General features: G+C 49.2%; 1 protein-coding gene across 1 annotated transcript in view; it reads right to left on the reverse strand.

The window, feature by feature from the left end:
- PPP3R1 (protein phosphatase 3 regulatory subunit B, alpha) overlaps positions 1-12,913 on the reverse strand; it is a 60,842-nt gene extending 47,929 nt beyond the window's left edge. The window contains exon 1 of the mRNA XM_041755043.1: positions 12,858-12,913. Within this exon, the coding sequence (XP_041610977.1) occupies positions 12,858-12,860 (3 nt within the window). The 5' untranslated portion in view covers positions 12,861-12,913. The remainder of the gene's footprint in view (positions 1-12,857) is intronic.
- Positions 12,914-17,595: the final 4,682 nt, after the last annotated feature.

A 17,595-nucleotide genomic window follows, 5' to 3' on the forward strand; every position in this document is an offset into this window, starting at 1 on the left:
AGGAGGATGACGGTGCAGATGGAAGAAAGAGTACATACAAAAGCATTTACACATTAAAAAAAGAAGAAGAAGAAAAGAAAAAAGAGGAGGCACTTGAGAACCAAGTAGTCTGACTTGGTTAAACACAAGGATGGCCAGAAATAAGGATCAGAACACGAGTGTTATACAAAGGAATTAAAATTTTTAATATAAGAAGATATATAGCACTAACTTTTAAATAAGGCAGTGACACTGGATTTCCTTTTCAGAAGAAAAACTCTAGTGGCAATATGAAAGACAGAATGAAGAAGAAACTGGAGGCAAAAAGAGCAAAGCGTTAAGTAGGCTATCGAAATAGTCCCCGTAAGATCTAAATGAAATTCCAACAATGCCAGTGGCAATAGGGATAAAGAAGCCGATTCATTTGTGGGATTTATAACATGATACTTATATTCCTGAAAAAAAAACATGCTCTTAAAACTACATATTAAAAATAGCATGGCTTGGGACCCCTGGCTGGCTCAGTCTGTAGAGCATACAATTCTTGATCTCCTTGATCTCGGAGTCATGAGTTCAAGCCTCACAATGGGCATAAAGCTTACTTAAAAAAAAATAACATGGCTTAAGGAAAACAGAGTTGGAAGCAGACACTCAAAACTTAGGCAATTAGAGTACTAACAAAACCAACAAAAATCCTAATTAAGCATAGGTAAAGATGTGTTAGCTAACAAGTAAGTATGGGACTTTTAAAAGGTATACGAGAGTAAAAGAAAAAGGGATATCTGAAACTAAATTATAGAAACACGAGAAAAATGCACAAATATCTGAGGGAATTATGCAATAAATTCTTCCAATATAGGTAAATGGCCAAACTGAGTTAAGAGAAAGAATGTGGGCTACATGGATAGTATAAAATGCTATTATTCTTGCTACTTTTAGTTGCTAATGTGTTTTGGATTCAGTTGCTACTACCTAACAGCACAAAGCATTAATATGCTGAGAACATTATAAATATACTTTCCTCTTTATCAGTAGTAACATGAACCAAATTGGAATTCCTCAGAAGTCCCTCAGGTAAGTGACTGAGCCTCCCACCCCTACACCAGGTCAGGCCACATATTCCTACATTGCACTGTCTTAGGACAGGATGTAACTGATGATTGATTGCTTAAGACTTAAATAGTAGGGGGGCACCTGGGTGGCTCAGCAGTTGAGCATCTGCCTTCAGCTCAGGGAGTGATCCTGAAGTCCTGGGATCAAGTCCCACATCTGGCTCCCTGCAGGGAGCCTGCTTCTCCCTCTGCCTGTGTCTCCCTGCCTCTCTCTCTGTATCTCTCATGAATAAATAAGTTAAAAAAAGAATTTAAAAAAAGACTTAAATAGTAGTAAAGGGGAGAAAAAGGCATACCAGGTTTCCAGATAGGAGTGAATGAATAGATACTGTTTCTAGGAAGAAAAATTAGGGAGTAATTGAAACATGCATTGGAATACAATAATGAATGTGGTTTTAGTTCTGAGGAGTTGAGGGGACTTATAGACACCCTCATTTAGATAAATATCCTGTAAGGGGTCAGATCCACAGACTGGAGCAGAAAAGAATGATGCAGGCTGAAAATACGAATCATCAGTACACAGGAAACGATGAAAATAAACAAAGAGTATATGTATTCACTCAATTCACTCATTCAACAAATGTTTATTAAGCTCCTGTAATATGGAGGGGTCTACGCTGGCAGCTGGCAAAACACAGGAACACGGTCTGACCTGGCACGGGGGTAGGAGACTCCATTACTTATTTGAGGGACTTCTGAACCATTCCAAACATAGCCTATGCAAAAGGCTCAGATGATAGATTAAACAGACGGCAGAAGAAATCTAGCATCCGATACGGAATAAAATGCTAACAAGACCACGTTGCTAGAATATAGAGAAAAAGCAAGAACATGGGTAAAGAAGCGGAAGTAAACAGGTAGAAGCTACAGAGTCCATGGGCTATGCGAAGGCTATGTTAATACCATAATATACAGGATTTTAAATGGAAAAGTGATGCAATCAATATTTAAGAGAGCCTTGGACCAAACCCAGATGAGAAGCTAGGAACTAAGATTAAAAATGGTCAGAGATGGAGAACAGCAACTAGCAGAAAATGTCACAGAAGCCAAAAAAGGAAAGAACTCCAAGAGTCTCCAAGAAGTTCCAACATTACAAAGAAGTCAAGTTAAGAATGAAGAACCAAGGAGATTTAATGAGTACCAAATGGATTTCCAGACACTACTGTCACCACGATCTGAGGTGGTTTTATCCCCCTTTTACACTACTAAATAAGGTCAAGAGTTTATGGTATTTGTTCAAGGTCACACAGCTAATGAATGGCAGAACCAGAATCTAAATTCAAATCTTTCCAACTCCAAAGCTCCTGCTGGTATTAGAGGATTACTGCCAACACAGTAACTTTCAGTGAATTGCAGCTACATAATCATTCTAGACCAGTGCTATCTAATAAAAATTTCTGCTCTGCAAGGACAGAAACGTTCTGTATCTGCACAAATGCAGGAATCACTAGCCACAAGTAGCCACTAAGCACTTGTAAGGTAGCTATTGTGGCTGAAGAACTGAATTTATCATTTTACTTAAGTTAAAGTCATTTTAATTAAAATTAAACCACATGTGGCTATGGAATTATATATCACAGATCTAGACTGTAGTAGATTGAAAAGCAAGAAAATGAGCAAATAGAATCAAGAAGTATGATGGTAAAGATAGAAAGTGACAGTCAGATAGGAAGGCAGAGCTTAAGTAAAATGATTATTCATAAATTCGTTATTTACTTGAAAAAGATTATTATGAATTTGTTTGTAACTCATAAATTCTATTTGTTAAGAAAACAGTTGCAAGACAGACACAAAGTCACAGACTTCTCTTATTACCCATTACACTTGTTTTTCGTGACATTCCAATTTTTATTAAAGACTGCCTTACAAGTAAGTAATATTACAGGATGCCAGCTTATTGCACGTCTGTAACAGGAGATTCCCTGTGGCATCACACTCCGGCAGATACAATAAAAAAAATCAGCTCTGAAACTAGACAGATTAAGGATTAAAAAATAAAACTGCTAACAGCTTCATTAGGGCCAACAGGTTGCTATGCTTCACTGTCTTGTACTTAGGTTTTAAAATGCATACCTAACTCTCACACACAAATTAAAACAAATACTCTAGGGATCCCTGGGTGGCGCAGCGGTTTGGCGCCTGCCTTTGGCCCAGAGCGCGATCCTGGAGACCCGGGATCGAATCCCACGTCGGGCTCCCGGTGCATGGAGCCTGCTTCTCCCTCTGCCTATGTCTCTGCCTCTCTCTCTCTCTCTGTGTGACTATCATAAATAAATAAAATTTAAAAAAAAAAAATACTCTATTATATACAAGGGACAAAAGAGACCCAGTTAGAGTAGAGATAAGTTTAATAATGCTACCCAAACAAGTGGGTAAAACATTTCAGAAAAACATTTCAGAAATGTTTTTTAGGATAGCAATAGATTATCACATGGCCCTCCTTATGATAATCATAATAAAGGGCTTTAACTGACAAAACAAAACTCTGAGGAAGGAACTTCTAAGAACCTATGGCCTGTTGCACTTTCAATGCAAAATTTTAAAATATTTCCAATAAAAATCGTCAAGAGTCTAAAAAAAATTTATAGCACAAGATTATAAAAATCAAAGACAAACCCAAAAACATATTAGTCATATCTCATTCCTGTGCCAGATATATGCTTTACGCTGTCAACTCATGATCACAAAAAAGGTATGAGAGTTCAAGGAGAAAATTCAGAAAAGGAAAGTAGATGTGCGCTGTTAAATAAAAGCTTTATTTGGAAAATATAAAAGTGAGGAAGTAAATTTAATCTGGCAAGCTTGAAATAAAATAGATGCTTTATAGGACTACACTTTGGAGGTTACTTTTTCTAAGAAACTGTTATCCATTTAGTTAATGCATAATAAGGTGATAAGTGGAAAAATAAGCACAAAAAATTGTTCTAATAAAATATTTTCTTGGAGGCCTAGCTGGCTCAGTCCGTAGAGCACATGGCTCTTGATCGCAGGGTTATGAGCTCAAGTCCCACACTGGATGGAAAAATTACTTAAAAAAAATTTTTTTCTAAGTAATTTTGTAAAATATTGTCATAGTTAGAACCTTGTTAAAATACCAACCTCAACAGTTACAAAATTGCTACCTGATTTTTAAAATTATGCTCAATTGTTGAGTCAGTGCTTACAATGAAATTCAGTTAAAACCCTTAGAATAGGGATGCCTGGGTGGCTCAGCGGTTGAGCATCTGCCTTCAGCTCAGGGCACGATCCTGGAGTCCCCGGTTCGAGTCCCGCATCAGGCTCCCTACATGGAGCCTGCTTCTCCCTCTGCCTGTGTCTCTGCCTCTCTCTCTGTGTGTCTCATGAATAAATAAATACAATCCCTTGGAATAAAACTAATAGTAATAAGCTAACTAGAGCATGGTATCATGAAAATCTCTTTAAACTTGACTTTTGCAATCTTTTTAAATAAAAACTAAATTATTAAGAAAGTAATGTATCCATAGTGTCAGAAGTTTAAAGAAGGAAAAAGAAGGATGAAAAAATACAAAAAACCCAAATGTTTTGTTATTAACGCATACAACAAAGTATGTAAGAAACTCAAAAGTGATCAATACGAGAGAAAGGGGTGCCCTGAACAGGCTCACGCACCATTTTATACCTTTTGGTATAATCTGAATTTTAAGCAAATGTATTAATACTGTCTTCAGAACCTTAAAAAAAAAAAAAAAAAAGAATATCAATCTGCAACTAGATGTTCCCCTTACATAAAACCTAAACTCAGAAAATGGTTTCTTTTAAACCTATGTAATTTTATCAGAAGTTATGAAAACAAAGACTGACAAAGCATTAACCCTCTTTTCTTGTTAATACTCGTTTCCTATATTCATGCCCTAGGTCACTGACCCACTGGTGCTCTCTCCTGGGTCCCACTTACTATTTAATAACATTTATTTAATACCCTATTATCAAATCCCCCCAAATCAGCATCATAATCCTTTTCCATACTCCTCACCCTCCATCTCACCCCATTTGCCTCAGCCTTCAATCTCAACTTCAGATGATCTTACCTTAAACTTATCTTGAATTTACTGAGATAATTTAGGCCACCTCACATGAACTCCATCATTAAAACATATCTGCTGCCGTGGCCCACTCACCTCACTCTGATTTTTTACCCTCTCTTTAGACGTCCTTTCTTTCCCTTTATCCCTCTTCTTTCTGCCACTTCTAGCACTCATTCCATTAATTATCCTTTCTTACAGCTCCCTCGCCTGGCTTCTCTTCTAATTCTAAAGAATACCAACACCTGCTATCCTAAACAGAACTCACCCCAACTGTAAGCCACTGAAGTCAACCTTTCTTTGTCCCTCTTTTCCTATAAATGCCTCAATAGAGGAACTTACACTCATAGCCCCCGCTGTGTCATCAGCACTCACTCCTTTATTCCACTTATTCAGCCACGTATTTCTTCTTCAAACTCTACTTCGTATCTGGTACATACCACGTATTTGTAACAGAAGAGTGAAAAGACAAAGGCAAGGCCTCTGCATTCTGAGTTTACATCCCCTTGCAATCTTATTCTCATTACCTAGGATTTAATTGAAGTTACTGTCCTAAAGATCATGACCTGTATAACAGTCTTCATCTTTATCTCCTTCCCTCTCATGTTAACGGATGAAAAAAAAAAATCTTACTGCCTAAGAAGAGTCATATTTCCTCCTACCCCCTTGGGGAACCTCGAACTATTAATAATTTCATCTTTTCCCTTTGAATCCTCAACCACACTCTCTTTCCAGGCGAGTTCTTTTAGCCCAAAATAAATCCTTCCTCAAACCTAAACTCTGTAGCTTTTTGTCTTGTCTCTTTCTAGTCAAAGCTTTAAAGAGGAGTATATACCCAATGTCTGGCCACCCATTTATTCCTCAACTCCCTGCATCCTGGCTTTCCTTGCTACCAGCACAAAATGGTGTTTTCTTGTAGTCTTGCCAGGGTCACCAGACCTCTCCTGATGCCTCTAAGATACTTTCAAGTTCTTCTCTTTCCTGAGCTCTGCAGTATCTAGGCCCTGCTGACTCCTTCAGATGTGACATCACTCTAACTTCCCAACCCTCTCTGGCAATTTATTCTCAGACGGCCTTCAGATTCCTCATCCTGTACCTACCTAAGTGAAGGGTTTAGGGTTTGCCCTCTTCTCTTCTCATTTCATATTCTTTCTCCACAGCATTTCATCCAGTTTCCTGGCTTCAACGACTTCGTAACAGATCTGCACAGACAATGCTCAAATCTTCAATCCTAGTCCAGATTTCTCTTCTGAGCTCCAGATAGCCAGTTTACCTTTTGGCCATTTCCACCTAGATGACCCGTAACTACTTAAAAAGATTTTATTTGAGAGAAAAAGAGTGAGCCAGAAAACTGGGTGAAATAAGTGCACATGAGCAGGGAGAAGGGGGAGGAGAGGGAGAGGGAGAGGGAGAGGGAGAAACAGCTCCCTGCTGAGCAGGGAGCCCCACTCAGGGCTCCACCCCAGGACCGTGGGTGGCATCACAACCTGAGCCAAAGGCAGATGCTTAACCAACTGAGCCCGTCTAGGTGACCCGACCCACAACTACTTTTTTTTTTTAAGATTTTATTTATTTATTCATGAGACACAGAGAAAGAGAGACAGAGACACAGGCAGAAGGAGAAGCAGGGTCCCTACGGGGAGCCCGATCCCGGGACCCCGGGGCCACAGCCTGGGCTGAAGGCAGCGCTAAACCGCTGAGCCACCCACCCAGCTGCCACCCCACAACTACTTTAAATCCAACATGTCCAAAATAGAAATCACCATCACTCCCTCCTATCTCCTTTTCCTATACCGCCTAGGCAGAGGATGTGCAACTCCGAAACAGTCTCAGAGGATGCTGATGCAGCCCGTTCAGGACCCACATACTGAGGATCACTGCCCTAACGCGTTACCTTTGCTCCCTTCACGCTATCCGGTCTCCTCTACCCTAGGCCATGGAATCTATGCAGCAAGCAGCTTTAATATTTCACAGCGCTCTATCTTACTGAACATACGGAATCTTGCGACACAGCATTCCAAGCATTAATATTCAGATGATAAGAGAATGCTAAAGGGAACAGTCATCCCGGCAAACTGGAGTTTCTTGAGGAGAGGACAATTCTTCTATCCCTAGAACTGAATCTTACCCCAGCAGGTGCTCAGTAAACATTTGCTGAACGGATGGTACTACCTTCTGTCCGGTCACCCAAATCAGAAGCCACACCCTTGAAAGGGTACACCCTTTTTCTTCCCTATAATCCAACAGTCATCATCAGTCCTATTCCTCTACCTCCCAAAATGCGTCTCATTCTTGGTCTCTCCTCTCCATCTGCACCGTTGCTAGTCTTTCAAGTCCTTATTTCTCACATGAATTACTGTAACAATTTCTTAATCGGTCCCCACACCTATATTCATTTATTTTATTATCCACATGGCCACCAGACTGATCTCTCTACAAAAGTCATTAAGACAATGTCATTCTTCTGCTTAAAAATACTAGTTTCCCACTGGCTTCAGGAGGGAAAAAAAATGTTACGTCCTCCATGTGACATGCAAACCCGTCTACCTGACCACCCCCATCTCCTTTCCACCCTACCCCACTACCTCCAGCCATGCTAAACTGCCTTGTGCGTCTCATGCCTCTACGGTCATAAACCTAAAGCTCTCTGTCTAGACCACGGTCTCACTGGCTAAATACTCCTCCTTTTAAGACTCAGCTCAGACACCATCTCTTCAGGAAGCTGTCTCTGAGTGGCATTCTTCTCCCTGCCCCATTCTCACCACAGTTCAGATTAAGCCTCTCCTCTGACATGTAAATTTTTTTTTAAGATTTTTAAGTAATCTCTACACCCAACGTGGGGCCTGAACCCAGAGCCCCAAGATCGAGCTGCATGCTCCACTGACTGAACCAGCCAGGCACCGGGCAACTCTTGCCTGCCCCGTACTCTTCGGCACCCCATGTTCAACACACATCACAATGCATAACTGTCTTGTTTACTCCACTTGATTAAGTTCCTTGGAAATTACAAATGTGTCCTGCTTGTATAGTGTGGGGTGCGCTAACAGATATTCCAACTAAAATTTTAAAAAATCCATTCCTCGATATTCTCTGAATAGTGGCTCTCAAAATTCAGCACATATCAGAATTAGGGGGAAAAGCTATGAAACCGAGACTGCTTGCCCCCCTCCCTAGAGTTCTGAATTCAGCTGGTCCAGGGTGGGACCCAACGAGTCCCCAAATGGCACTGACTCTGCTGGTCCAAGTTATCAGTGCTCCAAATGTTTTCTCTTCCTATCTCCAGGATTTAAAAAGTCATCTTTTCCTAGATGCTCCAACTCTGCCTTCTGCAATTCTAATAACCTTTTTAAACCCAATTCAATTGTCGGCTCCTTCATCAAACTTTCCCTAATCCCAGATGAAACTAACCTTCTCTTTCCTCAATTTCTATCGGACTTTGTGTGTATTATTCATAGGATAACTCACATTAACTTTTCTTTATACCTATTGGCATTTGTCTAATGTTCTAGCCTTAAATGAAGGTGAAAACCTGCCTTAATCATTTTAATACCCTCAACACCGAAGCACAGTAACCAGTGAACAGCAGACAAAATCTACAAGTATTTGTGATACGAATGAATCCCTGTTGCTTGACCAGACTCTGGGCCCCGGTCTGACTCACTTAATCCTCCTGGCCCAAGAGGACCTCCTTCCGCTCCCTTGTACTCATCCTTGCCTTACCACCCATGACAGATGCCTCATCTCCCCGCGGTTACCGGGTCCTTGCCCTGCTTTGTTGACTGACCCTTATTAGCTTCTCCACCTTGCAATCTATGCTTTTGTAATTTTCTCATCCATTTTTGGGACATAATGAGCAGAGAAAATTTTCTCCTGATGACTAATGTGAATTTTAATTCTGCTGGCCATAAAGCAAGTTGCTTGCTTTGTTGTTGCTATATAGCCTTTGTCACAGAATCTAAACTAAAATATGTTGGGTGCAACTCTAAGTGTAGGTATTGAGGACAGCAATAAATGTTTTAAGTTCTATTTATAGATTATGGAGATAATTTTAACACAAAGCTTAAAAACACAAGGACATAAAAAGATCACTTTTAAAATTAAGGTTTTCCTAAGGAACAAATTTTTTTTTAAAAAGCCAATTACTTATGCACAGTATTCATATATGCATCCAAAATAAAATCCTATTTTTAAGTTATCTTAAGTACGTGGTAAAAACTATTTCTGATACATGAAAAGTTTCTAAAAATGCCCCTACAAAATTTACTCCTCCAAAAATCCCTCAAGAGACTTTTCAATCACACACACCTAGATGTGTGATTTATCATTTTTGTTTCATCATTTTATTTTTTCTGCATGTAACACTGAACTACTCTAAAATACAGATGCCCACCTAGAGAAAAAAATTGTGAAGACATATATTTTTTTTTATTTCAGCAAATATACACTATTTCATCAGAGACAACTGACCGTTAGTGGTTTAAGGAGAATTCCTAGAAGCTCAGGACTCAGCTGTGGTATGTGTACGTTATATGTAAAATCTTCATCCCACCTGAATGCTCAGCAGTTTAAAATTCAAAAAGAGGTGAAAGGAGGAAAAGACTTAACTCTCAGGAAAAAAAAGAAATAAACTACTCTTACATAGCAACTAAAATAAATACCTGTCAGAAAAGATTGTTCACAGGTTCAATTCCATCTTTTTACTTTCTCCTTACTTGAATTAATCAGCGATATTCTTAAGTTTATCCATAAATTAAAACCCACTGACAAAATTGTAAATACGTCCATGACACTCAGTTGTAATAAAACTTTCCAAAGGGAATGAAAATTTTCAGAATTCTATGCTCACTTAACTAGATCACTCCAAAGCCCAAATTATTTGAGCTAATTAATATCCCACATAGCAGAGTTGAGCTATAGGTATGGTCTCGATACTTTCAAACCAGTGTTGCATTCAACAGACCAAAATCATTCTGAAGTTGGGAAATTACTGTCATAACAAATCCGTTAGGTCCGAAATGGTACTGAGACCATGGCAGAAGCAAGAACCCAGAGAAAATCTGAAAACTGGTAAGAAGGAAATAATGACGGGGGGGGGGACGGACACGGACACACAATACCGCTAAGATAAATTTTAAAATACCTTTTTCAAGGTATTATCCCTCACTGATAAGGAAACAGTGAGTACCAGAAAGTTAAAATTAAGAGCTGAGAAAGTATTTCCCAAATCCAATGTGTTGGGTCAAAAAAGGGGGGGCGGGGGTCAAAGAGTCAAAGAGGGGACACAGCACAGGAAACAAACCAACACACAGAGAGAAGGAAACCAGCTCATTCTGATATATAATCCATTCGCCACAAAAGGCTGGATCTTTTGTAGCTGGGTCGTTATTGCTCACAATGTACTGTTTACAAATGCTGCAAAAACACTAGCAGCCGTGGCCAAAAAATCTTCAAGATCCTGACCTTCTAGGAAAATGCATGGGTGAGGAGGGGGCCTTAGAGTTCTCAGATGCAGCTCCTAACTGCAAAAAAAATCTATGTCAACAAAAAAGACTGCAGCACAGACAGCCATGATCTAAGCCGGTTTCTGCAGCAGCCTGCAGACACCTGGGCTCCTTATCTGGGGGGCAAGTCCCTGAGCTGGGCCTCCGGGTCCCTAACTTGGGGGGCAGGTCCCCGAGCTGGGCCTCTGGGTCCCTAACTTGGGGGGGCAGGTCCCCGAGCTGGGCCTCCGGGTCCCTAACTTGGGGGGCAGGTCCCCGAGCTGGGCCTGCGAGCTCCCTAACTTGGGGGCAAGTCCCTGAGCTGGGCCTGCGAGCACCCTAACTTGGGGGGCAAGTCCCTGAGCTGGGCCTGTGAGCTCCCTAACTAGGGGGGCAGGTCCCTGAGCTGGGCCTGCGGGCTCCCTAACTTGGGGGCCAAGTCCCTGAGCTGGGCCTGCGGGCTCCCTAACTTGGGGGGCAAGTCCCTGAGCTGGGCCTGTGGGCTCCCTAACTTGGGGGGCAGGTCCCTGAGCTGGTCCTGTGGGCTCCCTAACTTGGGGGGCAGGTCCCGAGCTGGGCCTGCGGGCTCCCTAACTTGGGGGGCAGGTCCCGAGCTGGGCCTGTGGGCTCCCTAACTTGGGGGGGCAGGTCCCTGAGCTGGTCCTGTCGGGCTCCCTAACTTGGGGGGCAAGTCCTGAGCTGGGCCCTGTGGGCTCCCTAACTTGGGGGGCAGGTCCCTGAGCTGGTCCTGTGGGCTCCCTAACTTGGGGGGCAGGTCCCGAGCTGGGCCTGCGGGCTCCCTAACTTGGGGGGCAGGTCCCGAGCTGGGCCTGCGGGCTCCCTAACTTGGGGGGCAGGTCCCGAGCTGGGCCTGCGAGCTCCCTAACTTGGGGGCAGGTCCCTGAGCTGGGCCTGCGAGCTCCCTAACTTGGGAGACAAGTCCCTGAGCTGGGCCCGCGAGCTCCCTAACTAGGGGGGCAGGTCCCTGAGCTGGGCCTGCGGGCTCCCTAACTTGGGGGGCAGGTCCCTGAGCTGGGCCTGCGGGCTCCCTAACTTGGGGGGCAGGTCCCGAGCTGGGCCTGCGGGCTCCCTAACTTGGGGGGCAGGTCCCGAGCTGGGCCTGCGAGCTCCCTAACTTGGGGGCAGGTCCCTGAGCTGGGCCTGCGAGCTCCCTAACTTGGGAGACAAATCCCTGAGCTGGGCCCGCGAGCTCCCTAACTAGGGGGGCAGGTCCCGAGCTGGGCCTGCGGGCTCCCTAACTTGGGGGCAGGTCCCGAGCTGGGCCTGCGGGCTCCCTAACTTGGGGGCAGGTCCCGAGCTGGGCCAGGCTTCCTCCCCACCCCGACTCCCGAATCCTCCGCAGCCCCTTCCCCCGGGACCCCGCGGGCTAAGCTCACAGCCCCCGCCCCGCTCGGTCCTGGAACACCAAGGCCCACGGCAGCCGCGAGCCGCCGTCTACACCTCCGGGCCAGCGCCGCCGCCTTCGGGGAAGGGCCCGCGCCCGGGTCACGGCGCACACCCGGGGCCTGGGGGCGCCGCCAGCTCCGGGGAGGGGAAGGGGCCGGGGAGGGGCCGGGGAGCAGAGGGGAAGGGGCCGGGGAGGCGGCCAGGCCCGGCGGCGCGGGCTGCGGGGCGCGGGGCGGGGGACACACCCTGGCGTCGGCCCCCAGCGCTGCGGCGCGGCTCCCACCGGGGATTAACGCGAGGAGAAGGAAAGACAAGTTTAAACCGCCATGATTCAAACGACAAGCTCGAGAGGCAGAGGGAGCTCGGCGGGCGGGCAGCGGAGGCCCGGGCGGCGGGGACGCGCCGAGAGCCGGGGCCGCCGACCCGGGCACCTCCGCCGGGGGGGGGGGGGGGGGGAGCCCGACGCTGCAGCCGCGGCCGCGGGGCCCGGGGACGAGGCGGCGGGAGGCGGCGGGAGGCGGCGGGAGGCGGCGGGGCCCTGCGGAGCCGCGGGGCTTACACGCAGGCCCCCGAGCGCGTCCGCAGCTGCCCGGGATCCGGACGAGGCCGCCTCGGAGTGAGCCCGGGGGCGGGCGGGGGCGGGGAGCGGGGGCAGGGGGAGGACGGGAGGGTCCACGTGGAGGCGGCGGCGGGGGCGGCCCGGGGCGGGGGGACCGGAGGCCCGTCCGGCAGCCCCTCGGCGCCCCCGGCCCCGGCCCCCGCGGCCCCGCCAGCGGAGGGGGAGGGGGAGGGGGAGGAGGAGAGAGGAGGGGGGGGAGGGGGCGGCGGGCGCTCACCATGTTGCTCGGCGGTCGGCGGCTCGCGCGGCGGGAGCGGGAGCGGGAGCTGGAGGCGGCGGCGCTCGGAAGGGCTCCCGCAGGCGGCGGCGGCGGCGGCGGCCTTCGGGGCCCGCGGGGTGGGGGAGGGGCGGCGGCCCTCGGGGCCCGCGCGGCGGGGGGCGGGGGCGGGGAGCGGGTCCCGAGCCGGAGGGAGCGGGCGGGCGGGCGGGCGGCTCCGGGGCTGCAGCCGAGCGCTCAGGCGGGGCCGCGACCGACTCTGCGGAGGCTCGCGCTGACCCGCAACCTCCAGCACGAGCGCGGGGGAGGGCGGCGGAGGGCGGGGCCGGCGGGGCGCCGCGGGGCGGCGGGGGCGGGGCCTCGGCGCGGCGCACATCCGGGAACCCGCGCGCGGCCCGGGCTGGGGAGCGCGGGGCGCGCGAGCACGTCCCCCCCGCCCCGTCCCCCCGCCGTCTGCGTGCGCCGCGCGGGGGGCGGGGCGCGGACGGCGGGGACGTCGTGACGTCGCGCGGCGGAGCCCTTCCTGTCACGTGGCTGGAGGCGGGCGGGGGGAGGAAGCGCGAGGGGCGCGGGGGCCCGGGCGGCGGCGGCGGGGAGCCGGGGGCGGGGCGGGCGGAAGGTGTCGGGGCCGCCCGGGCGCTGCGGCAGAAGCGGGAACCCGAGGGGAATGGCGGCGCCGGGGGCTCGGCCGAGGTGCAGCGGGGGCGCCCGCTGGGAGCAACAGGGCGGGGGGCCGGGGCGGTCCGTCGGGGCCGCCCCGTCTGTTGGAGTCTCGCGGGCCCCGGAGGGGGGCGGTTACCTGCCCGGGAAGCGGAGCCCGTGAAGGGAAACGGAGAGCGGAAGAGCCCGGGGGGAGGAGAGGGACGTGGGGGGGCAGGGGAGGGGGGGAGGGGAGGGGAGTGGGGGGGAGGGGAGGATGGGGTGGGAGGGGGCGAGGTGGAGGGGGAGGAGGACGGGGGCGGGGAGGGAAGAGGAGAGGGACGCGGAGGGGGAGGGGCGGGAGGGAAGAAGGAGGGGAGGGGACTGGGCTGGGAGGAATGGGGAGGACGGGGGAGGAGGGAAGGGGGCATTGGGAGGGAGGAGGGGGAGGGGAATGGGGAGGGAGGAATGGGGAGGACGAGGGGGGGAGGAGGACCGGGGGCAGGGAGGGAAGAGGAGTGGGACGGGGAGGGAGGGGGCGCTGGGAGGAAGGAGGGGAGGGGCCTGGGCAGGGAGGAATGGGGAGGACGGGGGAGGCAGGAGGAGGACGTGGAGGAGGGGGAGGGGAATGGGGAGGACGAGGGAGGGAAGAGGAGTGGGACGTGGAGGGGGAATAGGGGAGGGGCTGGGGGCGGGGAGGGAAGGAGGGGCGGGAGGGAGGGGGCCCTGGGAGGGAGGAGGGGGAGGAGAGGGGGGAGGGGACTAGGGAGGCAGGAGGAGGACGAGGAGGGGGAGGGGAGCGGGGCAATCCGAGCGGACCGCCCAGGATGGTGGGGACAACCGTGTGCATCTGCTGTGACCACTTGCTCCTTTTCGAATTCTTGATAACTCGGGGATCACGTGTGAGACGCGGCCCGGGCAGGTGTGGGGAGTGTGGGGACGCCCCTGTGGGCGAATCCTCCGGAGGCTGTTAGAGGCCATGGGCGAGTGGCCCCCACCTGAGAGTCCTGCTCCGCTGGGGTCACCTGCCCTAGGGCAGGTCCGCCCCCACCCCCTCCCCCTCCCCCCCTCCCCCGTGTCCCGACGCTGAGCTGACCCGCGGCCTCCTCCAGCGCATCCATCCAGGAAAGGCCGAGGGGGCCGCGCTGCTCCCTCCTGCTCCCTGCGTTGCTGTTTAGCCCCGATGTGCCCTAAAACAGGGGGGGGCTCCCGAGCTAAGCTGCGTGCCCCGTGTGTTATTTTTGATGACTTTATCCTAAAATTAAGACGCACCCTCTTTGTTTTTGCTTTAAGCAGTACATAAAAAAGACTCCCCCACCCTTGGGCAGCCCGGGTGGCGCAGTGGTTAGCGCCGCCTGCAGCCCGGGGCCTGATCCGGAGACCCGGGATCGAGTCCCGCATCTCCTCCCTCTGCCTGTGTCTCTCCCTCTCTCTCTCTCTCTCTCTCTCTCTCTCTCTCTATGAATAAATAAAATAAAATCTTTAAAAAAAAAAAATCCGCCACCGGGAGGTGATCCCTGCAGCTGCGCCCGTGTGGGGGCCCTGGGACATCCTCCGTGAATGTCGAATGATCACTTTGAGGGATTAAGTACCAGGAAAGGACTTTTGTGGGATGCAGTAGGTTTAGAGTAACCCGCGGTCTCGTGGCGGTTTTGAGCCAGTTTAGACCACGGGCGCCCAGCAGGTGTGTGCTGTGCAGGTGAGCCCGAGATTGGGAAGTGAGGCAGCGTGAGAGGTCGCGAGCCTCTGCCCCTGACACAGCGACACACAAGGTCTGCGCGGTCCTGTCTACACCCGGGGGCACCGCCCACCTTCTCAGCCTTGTCTACTCCGCACCAGATACAGGCCTGCAGCAGGCTGCATCTCTGCCCCTGACACCAGGTCGTCTATTCTGAATCCTAACATGCACCTTTTAATTCGCGGGTTTTCGCCCTAAGGTTCAAAAAAGCGAAGTATGACCTCAGTCACTCCCCTTGTCTCTTTGCATTAAGTTTTGGTGTGAAGCCTGGTATGGGAGAGGGCGGGCGCCCAGTAGTCTCCCTGCAGGCCTGCACGTCAGTGGATAACGAGGTGAGCCCAAGACCAAAGACCTGTGTGAGAAGGGGGCCTCCTTCCTAGAAAATGGAGCGACCCAAAGGTGACTTGGGGAGTTTTATGTCCCATAAGCTGGAGGGAGAAACCCTATGACATCCCGACATGCAGGGGGTAATGGGAAGTACCAATGGCCCAGGAAGGGGAAGGGGAAAGAGATGAAAGACATGAAGCAGAGATGCCCTGACTGCAGCGTAGTGGATGCAGGGGACAAGAAGAAGGAAAATTTTGTGAAAGTTGGCTAAATTCAGTTCAGATGACAGGAAATAAGGATGTCCTTCAAAGAAACAAATCAGCCAAAGTTTGGGTGCCGAGGGGGGCAAGAGGAGTTTGGATTTAAGAAGGCTGAGTTGTGGGATCTCTGGCTGGCTCAGCAGTTGAGCACCTGCCTGCGGCCCAGGGCATGACCCTGGAGACCCGGAATCAAGTCCCACAGTGCCACGTCGGCCTCCCTGCACGGGGCCTGCTTCTGCTTCTGCCTGTGTCTCTGCCTCTCTATCTCATGAATAAATAAAAAAAATAAAAATAAATAAATGCTGAGTTGCCGATGAGAGAGCCCAGCGGAGGCGTCCAAATAGGAGGCCGCAGTGCGGGTTAGAAGGTAGTAGAGACGTGGGAATCCGCCTCAAGATGGGTCGAAAGTGAAATCTTCAAATTTTCTCTTATTTAGCGGTAGAAAGAAGAAAAGATGCAAAGATAGTAATTAAGCTGTAAGCAGAGAGCAAGTTAAAGTTTTTAAGAAATTAATGTTTGTGGTCCTATTTGACCGCAGGCAGCCTGGGGCTTCAGTGCCCCCACAATTACATGTAAGAAGTTAGGAATGTCACAGGAAATCCTATGTATTAGAGACTCTAGACGGTTGTGAAACCCAGAAATCTGCCTTATTCTTCAAGGACTGGTCACTGTCACTTATTCACACACACGATTTAAGGGTGGCAGAGGAAATAAAGAACCACTCCTGCGGCTGTTTAAGGTACTTGGGTGCAGCATGACCCCAGGGCTCACGCTTCTACCCGTGATTCTGCTGAGGTCAATTAGAAACCCCCTTTGGCTGCACACTCTTCTAGGAAGAAAACGCCAGTTGACAAGGAGAGCCGACTGAAGCCACCTGGAAGTCCTGTCTCTTCCTTTTCGGTACCTGTTTATTATTATTATTTTTTTTTTTTTTACCTTTTTTTTTTTACTTTTTTTTTACCTTTTTTTTACCTGTTTATTATTAATGCAGATTTAAAGGAAACGTCTACCTCTCCTCCCAGACGAAACATCTATGTCCTAGTTCAAGAATCCCGGATTTAAGAATGTTTTGTACCTTTTCGCCACCTGGTTTCACACCACAGAATTCGCTTTTGATGGGCATGAGGTTGCACGGGGAATAGATCACCTTCCTTCCCAGGATCCTCCTCTGTACCAAGGAAGGAGCAGAGATGCCAGCCCCCCACCCCCACCCCGTGCCCCAGGGTGTGGTCGAGGAGAGGTTCCTAGCACCTAGATGGCAGGGAAGTGGGTCCTTCCCTTCTTGCTAAGCAGCAGAGGGTTGAGCCAAGGATTCTAAATTCCATCTTGGAAACTCATTTCTCCATAGAAACCATTTTACAAAGAGTTTTGTAAACAATGGCCTTTCTGCAAAAGCCTATTTAAATTATAATGTAGCTGGGGGACGCATGGATGGCTGAGGGGTTGAGCGCCTGCCTTTGGCTCAGGGCGTGATCCCTGGGTCCTGGAATCGAGTCCCACATCGGGCTCCCTCTGCCTTTGTCGCTGCCTCTCTCTGTGTCTCTCATGAATAATAATGTCTCTCGTGAATAAGTAAATAAAATCTTCCTAAAAAATTAAAGTATAATGTAGCTGAAACAGTGTATTTGCTATTAAAAACATGATGGTAGAAAAAACAATGCTCTTAAAAAGATACAACTTTATGAATTAATGAGTTTGGAGAAAATGTTTACCAATTCCTGGATGGAATTTTAAAATTTTTAAGCATTAGTACTTTATTTTTTTTTTAAGATTT

The sequence above is a fragment of the Vulpes lagopus genome, chromosome 5 (genome assembly GCF_018345385.1).
Source record: "Vulpes lagopus strain Blue_001 chromosome 5, ASM1834538v1, whole genome shotgun sequence".
Classification (NCBI taxonomy): domain Eukaryota; kingdom Metazoa; phylum Chordata; class Mammalia; order Carnivora; family Canidae; genus Vulpes; species Vulpes lagopus.